Source organism: Ammospiza caudacuta, chromosome 25 (genome assembly GCF_027887145.1).
Source record: "Ammospiza caudacuta isolate bAmmCau1 chromosome 25, bAmmCau1.pri, whole genome shotgun sequence".
NCBI lineage: Eukaryota > Metazoa > Chordata > Aves > Passeriformes > Passerellidae > Ammospiza > Ammospiza caudacuta.
In genome coordinates, this window is record NC_080617.1 from 5,780,191 (window position 1) to 5,798,760 (window position 18,570).

At 42.1% G+C, this 18,570-nt stretch overlaps 1 protein-coding gene across 3 annotated transcripts in view; it reads left to right on the forward strand.

The window, feature by feature from the left end:
* NFYC (nuclear transcription factor Y subunit gamma) overlaps positions 1-18,163 on the forward strand; it is a 30,035-nt gene extending 11,872 nt beyond the window's left edge. For 2 of the 3 annotated variants that reach the window (XM_058819975.1, XM_058819976.1), the window contains exons 3-10: positions 2,504-2,575; positions 4,197-4,310; positions 5,283-5,378; positions 10,252-10,425; positions 11,811-11,969; positions 15,929-16,036; positions 16,707-16,766; positions 17,343-18,163. In XM_058819975.1, coding sequence (XP_058675958.1) covers positions 2,504-2,575; positions 4,197-4,310; positions 5,283-5,378; positions 10,252-10,425; positions 11,811-11,969; positions 15,929-16,036; positions 16,707-16,766; positions 17,343-17,462 — 903 coding nt within the window. In that variant the 3' untranslated portion in view covers positions 17,463-18,163. The remainder of the gene's footprint in view (positions 1-2,503; positions 2,576-4,196; positions 4,311-5,282; positions 5,379-10,251; positions 10,426-11,810; positions 11,970-15,928; positions 16,037-16,706; positions 16,767-17,342) is intronic. The other variant, XM_058819978.1, reaches the window with a different exon arrangement.
* The last annotated feature ends 407 nt before the right edge of the window (positions 18,164-18,570 follow it).

The window sequence follows — 18,570 nt, forward strand, 5'->3', positions numbered from 1 at the left end:
ATAAGGGGGTTAGGAAGTGAGGAATAATCCAGGAATCTCCAAAAAATGGAGTTGGAATTGTAGCAGAGTCATAAAATCATGGAATGGTTTGGTTTGGAAAATATCATCAGGACAGGAATTCTGAATTAAAATAGAACCATGAACATCTCCAAGGCTGGGATATTCCCAGAAAACAGGGAAAATTCCGAGTTTCCTCCTCTGGGATCAGGGAAATTGGGAGTTTCTATGGGTTTAGGAAGTGAGGAATAATCCCTCAGCCAAGAATCTCAAAAAAACCCAAAAAAATGGACATGGAATTGTAGCAAATTGTAGCAAATAAAATCATGGAATGGTTTAGCTTGGAAAATATCATCAGGACAGGAATTGGGAATTAAAATAGAACCAGGAGCATCCCTAGGGCTGGGATATTCCCAGAAAAAATGGGAAAAATCTCAGCTTCCTGCTCTGGGATCTGGGAATTGGGAGTTTTATGGGATAAGGGGGGTTAGGAAGTGAGGAATAATCAGGCAGGGGGGATAGAAATGGAATTGTAGTAGGGTCATAAAATCATGGAATGGTTTAAACGCTTGGAAAATATCATCAGGACAGGAATTCTGAATTAAAATAGAACCATGAGCATCTCCAGGGCTGGGATATTCCCAAAAAACAGGGAAAATTCCCAGTTTCCTCCTCTGGGATCAGGGAAATTGGGAGCTTCCATGGGTTTAGGAAGTGAGGAATAATCCCTCAGCCAAGAATCTCAAAAAAACCCAAAAACAATGGTGATGGAATTGTAGCAAATTGTAGCAAATAAAATCATGGAATGGTTTAGTTTGGAAAAGATCATCAGGATTATCCCTGTTCCTTGGGCACAGGAATTGGGAATTAAAATAGAACCATTCCAAGGCTTCCTTAGAAGTGTGAAATTAAATTCTTTGGGAAGTTTGGAGTTAAAATAAAACCCATTCCAAGTCTGCCTTGGGAATTCCACTATCCCAATTAAAATATTTAGATTTGGAGAAAAATTAGGCTCCAAGCCTCATCCTGCCCTGAAGTGTTGAAATCACTGAAATTCCAAATGTGTTATCAGGTACGTTATTAAATTAAAGATATTTAATTAAAAAATCCCATTTAGGTTGAGATTAACAACTGGACTAAGGAAATTCTTTTTTTTTTTCCATCTCCACAAGAGATGTAGGAACAAGAGCACATAATAAAAATGACTTTTGAAGGGAGATTGATGCATTCCTATGATCCAAAAATCACATTTTAAATCACATCAAGATGCTTTAAATGCAGCTGAAAACAAAAGAACTCCAAGTCCAATCCAGGCACTTCAAAGTTAAAAAACCCCAAATCCACCAGGCCCAGGATAAGCTGATTTTTTTTTTTTCTGATTTTTTTCTGGGTTTTTTTTTTTTTTTTTTTCTGTGTGCAGATAGTTGATTAAAGAAACAGATGTAGAAATTTGTATTCATAACCAGAATTAATTACTCTCCTCTTTCAGCATAGAGAATTCTTGGGAGCTGGAGTTTCATCTCCACATGAAAGGATTTTATTATTATTATTATTATTATTATGCAGCTTATCAAGGATGGGCAGCTTCATTTTCAACTCTGGGATCCATTTATTGCTCTGGAGTCACTGGGAGTGGAGCTGAGGGCAGGAAGGAAAACAGGAAAAGATTCCAGCACTGTGGGATCATCAATTTATTGAAATTTATTCTGTTTATTATTAAAATTGGTCCTGTGTTGGTCCCTGATTTTTGAGGATTGAGGACAAGGAAGGAAAAGGCATTATAGGAAATCATCCCAATATTGTGGAATCAAATCCTGAAATTTATTCTGTTTATTATTAAAATTTTAAAATTAAAGTTAACTGTGTTGGTCCCTGGATTTTGGGGACTGAGGGCAGGGAAGGAAAAGGGATAACAGGAAAAGATCCCAGCACTGTGGGATCATCAAATCCTGAAATTTATTCTGTTTATTACTAAAATTGCTCCTGTGGATGTTCCCTTGATTTTTGGGGATTGAGGGAAGCAGGAAATCATCCCAATATTGTGGAATCAAATCCTGAAATTTATTCTGTTTATTATTAAAATTTTAAAATTAAAATTAACTGTGTTGGTCCCTGATTTTTGGAGACTGAGGGCAGGGAAGGAAAAGGGATAACAGGAAAAGATCGCAATGCTGTGGAATCAAATCCTGAAATTTATTCTGTTTATTATTAAAATTGTTCCTGTATTGGTCTCTGATTTTTGGGAACTGAGGCAGGGAAGGAATAGAGATCACAGGAAAAGATCCCAACTCCGTGGAATCAAATCCTGAAATTTCTTCTGTTTATTATTAACATTTTAAAATTAAAATTAATTGTGTTGGTCCCTGAGGCAAGAAAGGAAAAGGGATAAAAGGAAATTATCCCAATGCTGGAATCATCAATTCTACAAAACACTGATTGTTTTAACGTTTTTTGACCTTTATTTTTAATTAAATATCAGTAAAAAGTCTCTCCAATCTCTCTGCAGAAAGATTTCAGGGTTCAGGAGCTGCCCTTGGCTCGGATTAAGAAGATCATGAAGCTGGATGAAGATGTGAAGGTATATTCAGGGTTTTTATCTGGAATTTATGATCCTGAAAAAAGGATTTATGATCCCTTTCCTGGATATTTTACCCTTTGTTCCTTGAGTTTCATTATTCTTCTCATTATTATTATTTTTAAAGTGTTTTTTAGCAAAATTCCCTTTGCCTTGTCTAATTAAACTGAGCTGGGAAAGCAGAAATATTTGAGATTTTGATTTTGATTTTGCAGTTTTATTTTCTTGTGATAAATACCACTTGAAGGGTATAATAAATACAAAAATAATTCTGGCTATTTCCTGTTTTCCCTAATGCTTAACTGTCTCCTCTCAAGTTCCTTCTTTGTTTTTCTCCTCTCTCACAAAGATTTAGAATGATTTTTATGCCACCTAATTCCATTTTTATGGAAAAAGAAAAATAATTCAGGTGGATAACCTGGGTTTGAGTCCAGTAGATTGACATCACTTTAATTTGTGCCATTTTTAAATTTTTTTTTTATGGAAAATTAGGCAGCAATTCAGGTGGATAACCTGGGTTTGATCCCAGTATTTGGGATTTTGATGACAAGGACACACAAATTGATGAAAACTCATCCCTGGTTTTTTATTTGGAAAACTGTCACTTAATTCCTGAGGGAAAAGAGAATTTTTTGTCTTTTTTTCTTTATTTTTTTTCCCCCTCAGTGTGACACCATCCTCCTGTCAGGACATCCCTTAATTTAAATGAGATCCTGAAAATTCTCTATTCAAACTCCCTGAGAAAGATTCCCAGACTTCTGAGGGCCCAACTCAGTGTCTGAACCAGAGAAAAAAGCCAAGTTTGTGATGATAAAAGGAAAAATAAGATTTTAAGGCACAGTGAAAGAGCAGGGAAAGTCTCTGGCCTGTCTGGAATATTCCTATTTAAAGATTAATTAATAATCATTAATGCTAAGGCAGCTGATAACCAAACTGCTTCATTTGGGTTAAACTGGAGCCAGATGTTTTTTAAGAAAAAGGAAATTTGGTGGAAAAAAGACAAACAATTCTCTTTAGAGAATATTTTAGATACCCAGAAAAAATTTTAGATACCCAACTCTTCTTAACTCAGTCACACCTGAGGAAATCCTGAGGTAAAAACCCTCCTTTCATTTGAATTAAATTGGAGCCAGATATTTTTTAAAAAGGAAATTTGGTGAAAAAAATACAAACAATTCTCTTTAGAGAATATTTTAGATACTGAAAACTCTTCCTCCATAATCTTAACTCAGTCACACCTGAGGAAATCCTGAGGTAAAAACTCCCCCTTCATTTAAGTTAAATTGGAGCCAGATATTTTTTAAGGAAGAGGAAATTTGATGGAAAAAATACAAACATTTCTCTTTAGAGAATATTTTAGATACCCAGAGAATAAACTGGAGCCAGATATTTTTTAAGAAAAGGAAATTTGGTGAAAAAAATACAAACATGTCTTTTAGAGAATATTTTAGATACCCAAAACTCTGCTTCCATAATCTTAACTCAGTCACACCTGAGGAAATCCTGAGGTAAAAATTCCCCCAAATTCCCATTGAACCACCCAATTTCCGCTCAGGCAATGCAATTCCTCTTTTTGCCATTAGAATTGAGTGGTAAAATTGACAAAAATGTGATTTTGTGGCAGATGATCAGTGCAGAAGCCCCTGTGCTGTTTGCAAAAGCTGCTCAGATTTTCATCACCGAGCTCACCCTGCGAGCCTGGATCCACACAGAGGACAACAAACGCAGGACCCTGCAGGTAAAGGAGCTCCCAAATCCCTTCCCCACTCCTTGTTTCCATGTTTTGTACTCAGAACTGCCCAGTTGAAAGAGTTTTTTTGTTAATTTAATTAAAATAAACTCGCCCAAACACAAATCTCCATCTCTCAGCTGATGGTGAACCTGCTGGCACAGCTGCAAGGTAAAGGAGCTCCTAAATCCCTTCCCCACTCCTTGTTTCCATGTTTTGTACACAGAAATGCCCAGTTGAAAGAGTATTTTTGTTAATTTAATTAAAATAAACCCACCCAAACACAAATCTCCATGTCTCAGCTGATAGTGACCTGCTGGAGCAGCTGCAGCTGTTGAATTTCTGGTTGATTTTTGTTGTTAGTTGTGAGCTAAATTTGTAGAGGTTCGCTTTGTGGTGATGGAAATGTGGAGGTGAAAATAAAAATGAAACAAAATACAAATTATTTGGTCTTGTAGAGACTCCATTTCCTCAATAATATCCATTGGGTCTTGTGGAGAATCCATTTCCTCAATAATACTCAATTTTTTAATGGTTGAATAGTAAAATGTAACTCTTAAATAAAGAGTAAAATATAATTATTAAGGTCATTTTATGGAAAAAAAGTGGAGGTTTTCACTTTTAGTCTTACATATTAAGCAGAATTACTGGAAAATGTAACAACCATTAATTCAGGTCAGGGAAAAATTTGGATATTCAGGCCCACATCAGCTCTTCTGTCCCTGGGCAGGAATTGCTGATTTAGAGGCAGGCACCCATGACTGGGATCCATTAAACTAGGCTAAACTTGCTAAAAACCTTTTTTATTGCACATTTTAGTGGCTTTGCTCAGCACAAAACTGAATTTCCACCAGCTGGGACCTGCAGGAGACATTCCCCCCTTTTTCCCCTCAGCTTTAAACACCTCTAATTCCATTTATCCAGTGCCAAACCCTGAATTCCTCCAGGAGCTGAGGAAAGTTTTTCCTTTTGTTGTTGCAGAGGAATGACATTGCCATGGCAATCACCAAATTTGATCAGTTTGATTTCCTGATCGATATTGTCCCCAGGGATGAGCTGAAGCCTCCAAAAAGGCAGGTGAGAAACAAAAATTCTGCAATTTTTGTCCTTTCACCCTCTGATGAAAACAGAGGTGATCAAACAACACAGATTTAAACATGAGGTTTGTTCTTCTCTGTTTTATTTCCTCTGGTTTTCAGGTTCTTAAATTCTTTAATTTAAATTCTTTAATTTCATGGGTTTAAATTCTTTATTTCATGATTTAAAGTTCTTAAATTTCAAGCTCTTAAATTCTTTAATTTCATGGTTTTAAATTATTTAATATCATGGTTTTAAATACTTTAATTTCAGGTTCTTAAATTCTTTAATTTCAAGTTTTTAAATTCTTTCACGTTTTTAAATTCTTAAATTTTAGGTTCTTAAATTCTTAAATTTTAAGTTCTTAAATTCTTTAATTTCAAGTTTTTAAATTATTTATTGTCGTGTTTTTAAATTCTTCAGTTTAAAGAAGGTTCATAAGTTCTTTCATTTCAAGTTTTTAAATTCTTTCGTTTCAAGTTCTTAAATTTTTAAATTTCAGGTTCTTAAATTCTTAAATTTCATGGTTTTAAGTTATTTAAGTTCGTGTTCTTAAATTCTTTAATGTTATGTTTTTAAATTCTTTGACTTCAAGTTCTTAAATTCTTTAGTTTCAGATTCTTAGATTCTTTCAAGTTCTTAAATTCTTTAACGTCATGCTTTTAAATTCTTTAATTTAAAGAAGGTTCTTTAATTTCAAATGTTTAAATTCTTTTGTTTCAAGTTTTCAAATTTTTAAATTTCAGGTTCTTAAATCCTTAAATTTCAGGTTCTTAAGTTCTTAAATAAAAATTAAATTCTTCAATAAAAATTGATAAATAAAACTAAAACCCACTGGGTTTTTATGGAAATAAAGATTTAGTGGAGACCACACCAGTCTGACCAACGACCCAAACCCACTCCTGAACAGTTCTGATCCCACATGGAGCCAGTGGGAAGGATTTTATTGGGGAAAAAAAAATTAAATTTTGTACATTTTGGGTTGAAAAATCCCTTTCCTGCATGCTTTGGGGCAGTCAGTGCCTCTGTAAACATCCTTGACTGGAAGCTGGAAGGTTCTGGAAGGAGCTTTCAGTCGGATGTTTACAGCAGCAGGCTGCTGCTCTCAGCTGGGCTGCAGGGATTCCTCACCCCCTTCCTGCACATTTCCCTGCTGGATAAAACCTCTGGGATCCCCTCAAGGTTTGGGGAATTCTGCTCCTTCAATAATTAAAAAAAAAATAATTATTGTTTAAACAACTCCTTTCTGCTGCTTCTGAAGGTTTGCAGTGTGGACAAATTTAAGTTGTCCCAAAAATCTGAGGGAGTTGGGACCTTGTGGAACAGCTTGGCTTGGAAGTTTGTTTCTAAAATTGAATTGTTTTCCCCTTTTCCACTCTAAATCCTGGCTAACACGGAAAATTCTGTCTGCTGTGTGTGTTCAGAGCAGCATTCCCATTTGGAGCTGGATTTTGGAGGCTGGTGCTGCTCCTGAGTGACAATAAAGGGAGGGAATAAAATCCACACCTCTTCTTTTGGGATGCTGCCCTGAGCTGGCTTTAAATTCCCATCCTGATTTCCAGAAGGTCTAGAAAATAAGGAAAACACTTTTCCATGTCCAAAAATCTGGGAGAATCCATCCTGGTGCTCCTGGGGTTAAAATCAGCATGCCAGGTGTGCTGGGAACTCAACATAAAATAGAAATACCTACAGAAATCCTCATTATTCCTCCCACACTCATTAATTTGGTGTTAATTAAAAGGCAAAAACTTATTTTACAGTTGGAATCATTGAAATTTCCATTCTGGCATTAGAAATTTCATTGAAAATAATGAAAACACTTTTCCATGTCCCAAAATCTGGGAGAATCCATCCTGCTGCTCCTGGGGTTAAAATGAGCATGCCAGGTGTGCTGGGAACTCAACATAAAATAGAAATATCGACAGAAATCCTCATGATTCCTCCCAAACTCATTAGTTTGGTGTTAATTAAAAGACAAAAACTTCTCTTACAGTTTGAAGCATTGAAATTTCCATTCTGGCACTGGAAATCCACTTTATTTTTATTTTTTTTTATTATCCTTGAGGTGCCTCATTCCTGCACTTTTGTATTTTTAGCAGGGAGAGCATTCCCTGTGTTTTCTCCTTGCTTGATTCCCATCAGGACCTTGTGATTACACAACATCCAAGCTCAGGAATCCAAGGAATTTTCCTGGAGCACCTGAGGAGTGTTTTCCAGCATCTGGGATAATTTCTGATCCATCCCAGCCAGGAAATCCTGGGAATTTTGGGTGGAAATGAGAAAGGAGGTTTGGGGAGATGTTCCTCAGCCATCTGTGATCACCAGGAATGCTTTTTCCAGCAGCAAAAGTTAAATGGAGAATGTAAAAATGCAGATTAAGAATTTACAAAGAAAATCCTGTGGAAAAGCTGGATTTATTTTATTTTTTTTTAATTTTTCCTGCTGTATTTATCTCTTCTTTGACAAAGCAGTGTTGGTTTTTGGAGGAGCTGGAAATAAAATCCTGATGTTGTGTTGCTCTGAGAGCTCCAGCTTGGAAATAAAAGATGTCAAATGCTGGGATAGGAGGAGTGGAAGCAAATTTGGATTTAAAGCCATTCCTGCAAACAGGATTGAGCATCCTGCAATAAATGCTCAGGGGAGTCTCAGTGGCCTTCATTATTCCAGGATTCAGCTGGAATTGGGGATTGGAGCTCTCCAGAAATAACCCAAGGACTGGGCTGAGAGCTGCCCTAGCTCTGCTTCATTGCACACCTGCCTGGTGAAAATATATTTGAATATATTGAATATTATTATTATTATTCCTTCCTTCAGAGGAATGGGAATAACAGGGAGCTGCAGGAGTAGGAAATGTTGTGTTTGGTTGTGATGATGTTTGCCCTCAGAGCCAGGCTCAAAGTTGGTCTTTTTTACAACCACCTGGGATCTGTTGAATTTTTGGGATTTTTACTCTGGGGAACCTCCCAGGAGTAACTCCAGAGTTGGTCTGCTCTCCAAAAAACAGCTTCTAAACCAACAAACTCCTCAGTCCAGCCAGCTGCTCACCCAGTTTAATGTGAATTTTCCTTTCCTGCCCAGCTGGATCTACTGGAGAGGAAGCCTGAGAAATTCAGGGATTCCAGCAGGCTGCTGGAGTGGGAATGTCCCATGTTGTAGCACGTGTAAACATCCTACACTCTCATATATTTGAATATATTGAATATTGTTACTCCTTCCTTCAGAGGAATGGGAATAACAGGGAGCTGCAGGAGTAGGAAATGTTGTGTTTGGTGGTGCTTGTGATGATGTTTGCCCTCAGAGCCAGGCTCAAAGTTGGTCTTTTTTTACAACCAGCTGGGATCTGTTGAATTTTCGGGATTCTTACTCTGGGAAACCTCCAGAGTTGTTCTGCTCTCCAAAAAACAACTTCTAAGCCAACAAACTCCTCAATCCAGCCAGCTGCTCACCCAGTTTAATGTGAATTTTCCTTTCCTGCCCAGCTGGATCTACTGGAGAGGAAGCCTGAGAAATTCAGGGATTCCAGCAGGCTGCTGGAGTGGGAATGTCCCATGTTGTAGCACGTGTAAACATCCTACACTCTCAGCTGTGAACTCGAGGTGGCTGGGAGAGGATTGTTTACGCCTTCTGCCATGGAGTGAACGTCTGGGAGCTGCATCTGCCCTCATCCAACTGCTCTGAGGAGCTCAGCAATTCTGATCCTGGAGTATTTGCATGCCAAAATCTCTGAATATCATGGGATATTGTTGATCATGAGGGGTTTGTCTCTGCTGAGGTGAAAGAAAGCAGAGGAAGGGAGGCAGAGCAGATCCTCTGGTTCTTCCCACAGCAGGGAATGTTTGTCAGCCTGGAAAAGCTGGGTTTAAATAAATAACTGCAGGCACAACAGTGAGCATCAAATCATGATTTTATTGACACCAGAGCTCGGTGAAAGGTGGGGAACGAGCTCAGGATGAAGGGTTGGGTGGCTCTGTCAGTTTTCCTGGGGTGTTTGCATGGAATTCACCCATGAGGAAGTTCCATGGCTTTCAGCTCTGGCAGTTTGATTCATTTCCTCCTCCACCTCAGCAGTGAGGTGCTGAGGGTTTTAAGGCTCATTATCCACACTTTATTGGGAACACTCCTGATTTCCACAGAGCTGAATAATGGAGCTTTTACCAGCTCACCCTGACTGTTGAAGTGTTCTGAGGGACTTTACTATTGGGGGGCTTCTATTCACTTTTATCTCATGGAACAAGGGTTCAAAACCCCAAATGAGGGAGGTGTTGAAGCTTCTTTGCCAGGGGATGTGTCTGGGGAGATGTTTGGCCATAGTGCAGGTGGGTGCCATGTTCCCCTACCCAGGAAGAGGTGCACCAAGCGCCTGATTTCCACAGAGCTCAACAATGGAGCTTTTACCAGCTCACCCTGACTTGTTTGAAGTGTTCTGAGGGAGATGTTGAAGCTCCTTTGCCAGGGGATGTGTCTGGTGTGATGTTTGGCTGTGGGGCAGGTGGGATCCATGTTCCTATCCCCATTCCTGGTGTTTCCCTGCAGGTGCAGCAGGCACCTGATTTCCACAGAGCTGAACAATGGAGCTTTTACCAGCTCACCTTGACTGGGTTGAAGCGTTCTGAGGGAGATGTTGAAGCTCCTTTACCAGGGGATGTGTTTGGGGGGGAAGTTTGGCCGTGGGTGCCATGTTCCCATGCCCTGTTTCCCTGCAGGAGGAGGTGTACCAGGGCACCTGATTTCCACAGAGCTCAACAACCAAACTTTTACCAGCTTACCCTGACTTGTTTGAAGTGTTCTGAGGGAGATGCTGAAGCTGCTCCTTTGCCAGGGGATGTGTCTGGGGGGATGTTTGGCCATGTTCCCATTCCCTGTTTCCCTGCAGGAGGAGGTGCGCCAGGCCGTCACCCCGGCCGAGCCCGTGCAGTATTACTTCACCCTGGCCCAGCAGCCAGCAGCAGTGCAGGTGCAGGGCCAGCAGCAGGGCCAGCAGACCACCACGGCCACCACCACCATCCAACCGGGCCAGATCATCATTGCCCAGCCCCAGCAGGGCCAGGTGAGCCAGGCCTGAGAGAATCATCAGGGATGGATTGCTCAGGAACATCAGTGACAGTGAGGAAATCATGGGTTTAATCCTTGGGTTGGGTTGGGAGGGAAGGAACTGAAATCTCACCCTGGTCCAATCCTTGTCCTGCCTTACCTTGGACAACGTCAGCTCTCCTAAGCCAAATGTGGTTCCTGGTCCTGTTGCTGGGTCAGATCCTCCAGGACAGAGTCCTCGGGGTGGATTGCTCAGGAACATCAGTGGCAGCATGGAAATCATGGGTTTAATCCGTGGGTTGGGAGGGAAGGAACTGAAATCTCACCCTGGTCTGTGATCAGGGACCCAAGTTGTTCAATCCTTGTCCTGCCTTACCTTGACCATTTCTGTGGGACAACGTCAGCTCTCCTGGGCCAAATGGAATTCCTGGTCCTGTTGCTGGGTCAGATCTTCTAGGAAAGTGCCTCACCCAGGCTCTGAGCTCCATCTGTGGTGGTTTAATCTGGGTCTAGGACAGGCCTGCCCTAACCCCAGCCCCAGTAGGGCCAAGCGAGCCAGGCCTGAGGGAAATCCTCAGGGATGGATTGCTCAGGAACATCAGTGACAGCATGGAAATCATGGGTTTAATCCTTCCAGGAGGGAAGGAACTGAAATCTCACCCTGTTCCATGATCAGGGACCTTCCAAGGTGTTCCAGGGATTGTCCCAAATTGTTCCAGTCCTTGTCCTGCCTTACCTTGGACATTTCTGTGGGACAACCTCAGCTCTCCTGGGCCAAATGGAATTCCTGGTCCTGTTCCTGGGTCAGATCTTCTAGGAAAGTGCCTCACCAAACTCTGAGCTCCATCTGTGGTGGTTTAATCCCCACAATTTATGGGTGTAGGACAGACCTTCCCCAACCCAGCAGCATCAGTGGGTGTAGGACAGGCCTGCCCCAACCCCAGCAATGAGCAGGCCCAGCTGAGCCAGGGGAGTCCTCAGGATTGCTCAGGAACATCAGTGACAGTAGGGAAATCGTGGGTTAAATCCATGGGTTGGGAGGGAAGGAACTGAAATCTCACCTGTTCCATGATCAAGGACCTTCCAGGGTGTTTGTTCTAGGGCCATCCCAAGTTGTTCCAATCCTGCCTTACCTTGGACATTTCTGTGGGACAGCCTCAGCTTTTCAGGGCCAAATGGGGTTCCTGGTCTGTTCCTGGGTCAGATCTTCTAGGAAAGTGCTTCACCCAGGCTCTGAGCTCCATCTGTGGTGTTTTAATCCCCACAGTTTATGGGTGTAGGACAGACCTTCCCCAACCCAGCAGCAATCAGTGGGTGTAGGACAGGCTCAGCCTACCCCAATCCTGACATATCACAGATTTCCCACCTCCTGATCCTCATCTTTGTTCATTTTTTGTGCAGACCACCCCTGTGACCATGCAGGTGGGAGAGGGGCAGCAAGTGCAGATCGTGCAGGCCCAGCCCCAGGGCCAGAGCCAGCAGGCTCAGAGCGGCACAGGACAAACCATGCAAGTGATGCAGCAAATCATCACCAACACGGGAGAAATCCAACAAATCCCGGTAAGATTTGGCCAGGAATAAAGGTGGAAAAGTCTCCCTGAGCAAATTTGTGAGCATGAGGCTTGTTTCTGTTTGCTTTGTTAACTGGCAGAGGAAGTTTGGATTGAGTGGTGTGGTTCCTGCACTTAGGAAAACCAACCAAGGGGGAAATAAATCTTCACTCATTTAATCCAGACTCATTGCCCACCCCAAACACCTTCCCCTGAGTGAAATAGTTGGGATTAGGAAGCAATAAATCAAATATTTCCTGGCTAAAACCTCAGTTCTTCACCACAGCCTGCTTTGAATAAATGAGAATTCATTTCTTTTGCCTTTACTTGGTTGTGCCTCTGCAATCTGAAATCGTGACCTGGCAGGCTGAGTTGGAAAGTTGCCATCTGGGAGTTATTAATAAACTTTGATGTTAAAAGAAATATTTCTCCAAAATATTTGGAGCTGGTAGGAGAAATGGCTTTGCAGAACCATGAGATTTTTTCTGGTTCCTCACTTGTACATCAGCCTTAAAAATGAGATTTTGGGTGCCCAATGTAACCCAGACTTTCTGAAATGTGTCTTAAGTAAACACAGAAGTAAAAAAAAAAACACATTAACTTAGAATTACAACAAAGCTGTGTCTTTTAGTTCCCAGCTGGAAAATACCACACCTTTTAGAGGAAAAAATAAATAAAAATCAGCCAGATCTGTGTTCCAAAGGTCATCCAGGGCCAGGCTTTGCACTTGGATTTCAGTTTTGCTGTGAAATTGGAGCTTTCACAGAGGTTTTGCCTTTCCAGCCTTGCTGAGCTTCCCTCTGTGGTCAGAGCATCTTGGAAAGGGTTTGGATTGGGGCAGTGCCAGATTTTTCCAGCTCTTTTCATCTCTTGACTCTTCAGCTGATTCCTGCTGCCTTGAGGTGTTGATCAGAAAGGAAGAAATTCCCAAATTGTCTTTTTTACTATAAGGAACTCTTTTTCTTCTCTTCATTTTCTTGTCCTTTTCTTTCTTTTCCTTTTCTTTTTTCTCTTCTTTTCCTTATGAAAATCTCTCTGAGAGCTTTGTTCCTCAAAGAATTATGGAAAATCTCCAGCGGATCCTCAGCAAGGAAAAAACAGCTCAGATTTATCTTCAGGAACTCCAGAAAGGCGCTTGGACATCTCTTGGGAGCAAGAATTCCTCACAAAGGAGCCAAAACCTCCTGAAGAAAATCCAGGGGGATCCTTTGGGAAGTGATGCTGTGGTTTTGGACAGACTGGAGGTGTTTTGGGGTCTGGTTTTGACCAAGAATTTGCTTTTTTCTCCCTCTTTCCTGGCATTGTGGGAGAACAGGGAGCTGTGGCTGCTCCCCAGGAGCTGCCAGGGGTTGGAGTTTGGAATCTTTTTGGGAATACCTGGATCTCTGACAGCTCCAAGACTGAATTTGGGATGGAATAATCCAAATTTCCAGCCACCCATCCAGCAGAAATCCTATTTGCCTGCAACCAAGAGGATTTTTCTATTGAAGAGCCACAGTTGGTGCTGAAGGAACTTCCAGCAAGTGAAATAAAATAAAACTTGGAGAAAAACTTGGATTTGGCTCCACAGAATTCCAGTCCTTGATCTGTTCTGCTCTTCCTGCTTTGCTTTTTTTTTTTTTTTTTTTTCCTTTTTTTTTTTTTCCTTTTATTTCCTTTCTCTTTTGGCACAATCAGAGCCATCTTCTGTCAGCTCTGTGCACTCTGAGGGCTCAGAATGAATCTTGGATCACCCAAACAGAGTTGGAAACTCTCCTGAAACTGGAATTACCTCTGGAATGTTGAGAGCATCTTACTCCTGATTTTCCACATGTTCCTGCTGCTGTGCACACTCCCTGCTGCTCTTTATTCCAGAAATAAAGTGGAAAAGTCAATTTTTAACAGAGAAAAACTGGAAGTGAATCCATCAATGAAGTGATAATTGTTTGGCCATATGAATTTTATGTTAAATTTGATCTTTGTCTTACCCAGGCCTCATTTTAGGCAGGTTCTTTAGAGTTTCCTCTCCTTGCTGAAAGAACTTTTCCCAAATCTCTTCCATCATTTAATGATGTAATTAAAACCTAATTCCCCCAGCATGGAAAACTTGATCTCCCTGCAGTTCTCAAGGCAGAAACAAAATTTTTATTGAATTTTATTGCTCAGGGGGAGTTTTATTTGCTCTTGAAATAATTTTGGAGCTTTCAGACACAAATGAAAGAGTTGGTGCCAGCACCATGTGCCAGGCACTTCTTTATCAGTCAGCAGTTTTTTAGAGTGTTCTGTGTGTTCTTTCTCTTAAAAAGAAAAAAAAAAATTTTTTTTGGTATAAAATTACCCTTAAAGCTGAATTTCAATGTTGTAAAGTTAAATAACAGAAGGAAAATCCAGCAGTGGTATCTGTGACATTTTTATTGCTCTCAGGTGTGTATTAACTCTATTTTCTTCATGTCCCACATTCCCAAGCATCCAAATTTAGGTGATTTAAGGAATAAATTTGGGGTTGAATCTCTCACACAAATCACAGACACCAAAAAGCTGAAACTTGTGCCAGGTGGGACTTGACAGGTGTGAGCAGAGAGCTGCTTGCAAAGGCTCCAGAAATGTCTTTGGGGTTTGAAATCTCTGCTGGCTTTGTTTGTGGGGAAAATTCCTGTTTATTCCTTAATTTTTGGCAGGATATGATTGATTGGGGTGCAGGATTTGATAAGGGGTGCAGGATTTGATAGGAGTGCAGGATTTGATAAGGGGTGCAAGATATGTTAGGCCTTCAAAGCCTCCAAAAATATCTTTGGGGTTTGCCATCTCTGCTGGCTTTATTTATGGGGAAAATTCCTGTTTATTCTTTAATTTTTGGCAGGATATGATTGGTTGGGGTGCAAAATAAGATAGGAGTGCAGGATTTGATAGGGGTTCAAGATTTGATAGGGGTGCAGGATATGTTAGGCCTTCAAAGCCTCCAAAAATATTTCTGGTTTTTGCAATCTCTGTGGGGAAAATTCCTGTTTATTCCTTAGTTTTTGGGAGGATATGATTGATTGGGGTGCAAAATAAGATAGGGGTGCAGGATTTGATAAGGAGTGCAGGATTTGATAGGGATGCAGGATATGTTAGGCCTTCAAAGCCTCCAAAAATATTTCTGGTTTTTGCAATCTCTGTGGGGAAAATTCCTGTTTATTCCTTAGTTTTTGGGAGGATATGATTGATTGGGGTGCAAAATAAGATAGGGGTGCAGGATTTGATAAGGAGTGCAGGATTTGATAGGGATGCAGGATATGTTAGGCCTTCAAAGGCTCCAAAATATTTTTGGTTTCTGCAATCTCTGTGGGGAAAATTCCTGTTTATTCCTTAATTTTTGGGAGGATATGATTGATTGGGGTGCAAAATAAGATAGGGGTGCAGGATTTGATAGGGGTGCAGGATTTGATAAGGAGTGCAGGATTTGATAGGGATGCAGGATATGTTAGGCCTTCAAAGCCTCCAAAAATATTTTTGTTTTTTGCAATCTCTGTGGGGAAAATTCCTGTTTATTCCTTAATTTTTGGGAGGATATGATTGATTGGGGTGCAAAATAAGATAGGAGTGCAGGATTTGATGAGGAGTGCAGGATTTGATAGAGGTTCAGGATATGATTTGGTGTTTTCAGCTCCTAACAGTTGATGTGAAACGCTGCCTCAAAGGAGTAAAACTTAATCCTTGTAACCAAAATTGCTTCCAAATCCTTGAGAAACTGAGCCATTAATATGCTTTAGCTACTAACTGACCCTTCCCAGGCTGGAAAAAAAGGAGGAATGTGGTGCCTCAGGGATATCCAGGAGCTCTGTGCCCCTGGGGTTTTACCTTTGATTCAGAATTCCGTGGAGCTCCAGGGCAAAGCTCCCCAATAACTCCAGCTCCCGTGGTGGAATCGAGCAGGGAATTTTGCTGTGTGTTGAGGGTGCAGAGTGACCTGTTTCATTTTCTTTCCCTGCCCCCTCCACCTGTCTCCAGGTGCAGTTGAATGCTGGCCAGCTGCAGTATATCCGCTTAGCCCAACCCGTGTCAGGCACCCAGGTAGTCCAGGGGCAGATCCAGACGCTTGCAACCAATGCACAGCAGGTATGCACTCCACAGAGCTGCCCCCAAGGCTTCTTCCCCAGCTCCTGAAACACCTCTTGGGTTAGGATTCCTACTTTCTTTTCTTGTTTTTGTCAGAGTTTATTTTTTTTTTAAATTAAAAATGAAGGAGCGTAGCGGAAACCTCCTTTAGGTGTCGGTGAGAGGTGCATGCAGAGCTCGTTTGTGTGTGTGTGTGTGGCTCTGGGTGAAGCTCTTGCTGCTTTTGAGCTGCTTGCAGGTAACATTTTGGGCTTATCAACCTTTTCTTTCCTTCTCCTTCTTGCCTGGGTGAGGGAGGAGCCGTGCAGGAAAGGCAGAAACGTCGGGAGCGGCGTTGAGGCTGAGGGATCCTTCCCAGCTGGAAAGTACCACACCTGCTAGAGGAAAAAAAAAAAAAAAATCTGGAGGCCACCTTCTCCTTGGGGGGAGCAGAGAGGACGTGGTTTTGGGGTCTAAAAGGATCTGGTTTGGGGTCTGGAAGGACCTGGTGTTGGTCTGGAAGGTGGTGTTTGGTCTGGAGGTGTCGTGGCTGCCATTCCTCTCGTGGTTGGGGTGCTGGAAAAGTTGGCTGAGGTTAAAAACCTCTCCCCAGGCAGCAGCAGGATGGTGGTGGTGGGGTTGTGAGCCTCTGGGAAGGGCTGGCAGTGATCAGCTGCTCTTATCTCTGTAGATAACGCAGACAGAGGTGCAGCAGGGGCAGCAGCAGTTCAGCCAATTCACGGATGGACAGGTAAGAACTGGGGGGCACAAGGGGCTCAGGGTCCTAAATCCTCATTTTCTTCCTCAGAAAACACTGCTGGCCAGCAGCAGGGTAAGGGAATCTTGTGCCAGGTGGCACAAATCCACAATCCAGGTGGATTTTTAAAGTTCTGCTGCTTGTGCTCTGAATTAATCCAATCCCTGGCACTCTGGGTGAAATCCTAAATTCCTAATTCGGGAATAAAAGTTTTAACATCTGGATGTTCTATAAGTATCTTAAATCATGGAATGGTTTGGGTTGGAAGCATCTTAAAGCTCCAACCATGTGAGGGACACTTTCCACTGTCCCAGGGTGCCCCAAGCCCTGTCCAGCCTGGCCTTGGACTCTTCTCAGGTATCCTGGGACAGCCACAGCTGCTCTGGGAAATCCAGAGGGGCCCTGATGTGAGCCTGGGCATCAGGAATTCCCAGAAGGACTTTGCTGGGAATTAGCAGCAGATTTGGTGGCAGCTCATGGTGGGTTTGGGGTTTTGGGGACCAAATCTGGGGGGGTTCTGGGTGTGCTGAGCACTGACAGAGGTTCCTGTGTCCCCCTCTGTGCCTGCAGCAGCTGTACCAGATCCAGCAGGTGACAATGCCAGCGGGCCAGGACATCACCCAGCCCATGTTCATCCAGTCCACCAACCAGAGCTCGGACACCCAGGCCACACAGGTGACAGGGGACTGAGCAGGGACCTGGGGACAGTCCCCAAATCCAGCCCTGAACCTCTGCCAGACCCAGCAACACCCCTGGGACTGAGCCTGTGGCAGGCTCTGCCATCTCCACCTCTCTCTGCTGGCCTTGGGATTATCCAGAATATCCAGGATATCCAGCAGACTCTGCCAAGAATGCAATATTTTTATTTTCCAAACCAATCTTTGTGTATCCAGCTGCTTTTCCAAACCCTGGGAGAAGCCATCCGAAGGGATTTGGAGCATCTCATTGAACAAACGTGGGAAATGTTTTTATTTCTAGGAAAATCCTGAGGGTACTGCTCCTGTCAGAGCTCTATTCCTGCTGTTCTCTTTGTATTTTTTTCTCTAGGTTTGGTCCTCCCATCTCAGTGGGTTTTAGGGAATTTTTAGTGGGGGGGAGTGTGTGTGGTTTAGATTTTTCTCTCCTGCCTCCTTTTTTTGGAGCATTTGCTGTATGCAGGGAATAGGAGGAGGAGGAGGAATTGAAGTGAAACAAAATTAAAAAAAAAAACATTCCTTGTATTATGATTGTATTTTTTAAGAGCAAAAAAATCCTTGAATTTGGCCTCTGGATTCCAGAAGAACTGATGGAATCTGGACAAAACCCCAACCCTGCTGTTACCTGTTGTCCTGGCTTTGGTCCATGCATGTAATATAAGCTTCAAGAAAGGAAATAAATTTGCTTTTGTCAAATCCTTGTGTGCTGTTCATGAGCTGCTGGGCCTGAATCCCTGGGATTGTTACACCTCCAATCCTTGGAGTTGTTACACCTTGAATCTCTGGGATTGTTACACCTTGAATCCCTGGGATTGTTACACCTCAAATCCCTGGGATTGTTACACTTCAAATCCCTGGAGTTGTTACACCTCAAATCCCTGGAGTTGTTACACCTTGAATCCCTGGGATTGTTACACCTTGAATCATTGGGATTGTTACACCTTGAATCCCTGGGATTGTTACACCCTGAATCCCTGGGATTGTTACACCTTGAATCCCTGGGATTGTTACACCTCAAATCCCTGGGATTGTTACACCTTGAATCCTTGGGATTGTTACACCTTGAATCCCTGGGATTGTTACACCTCAAATCCCTGGGATTG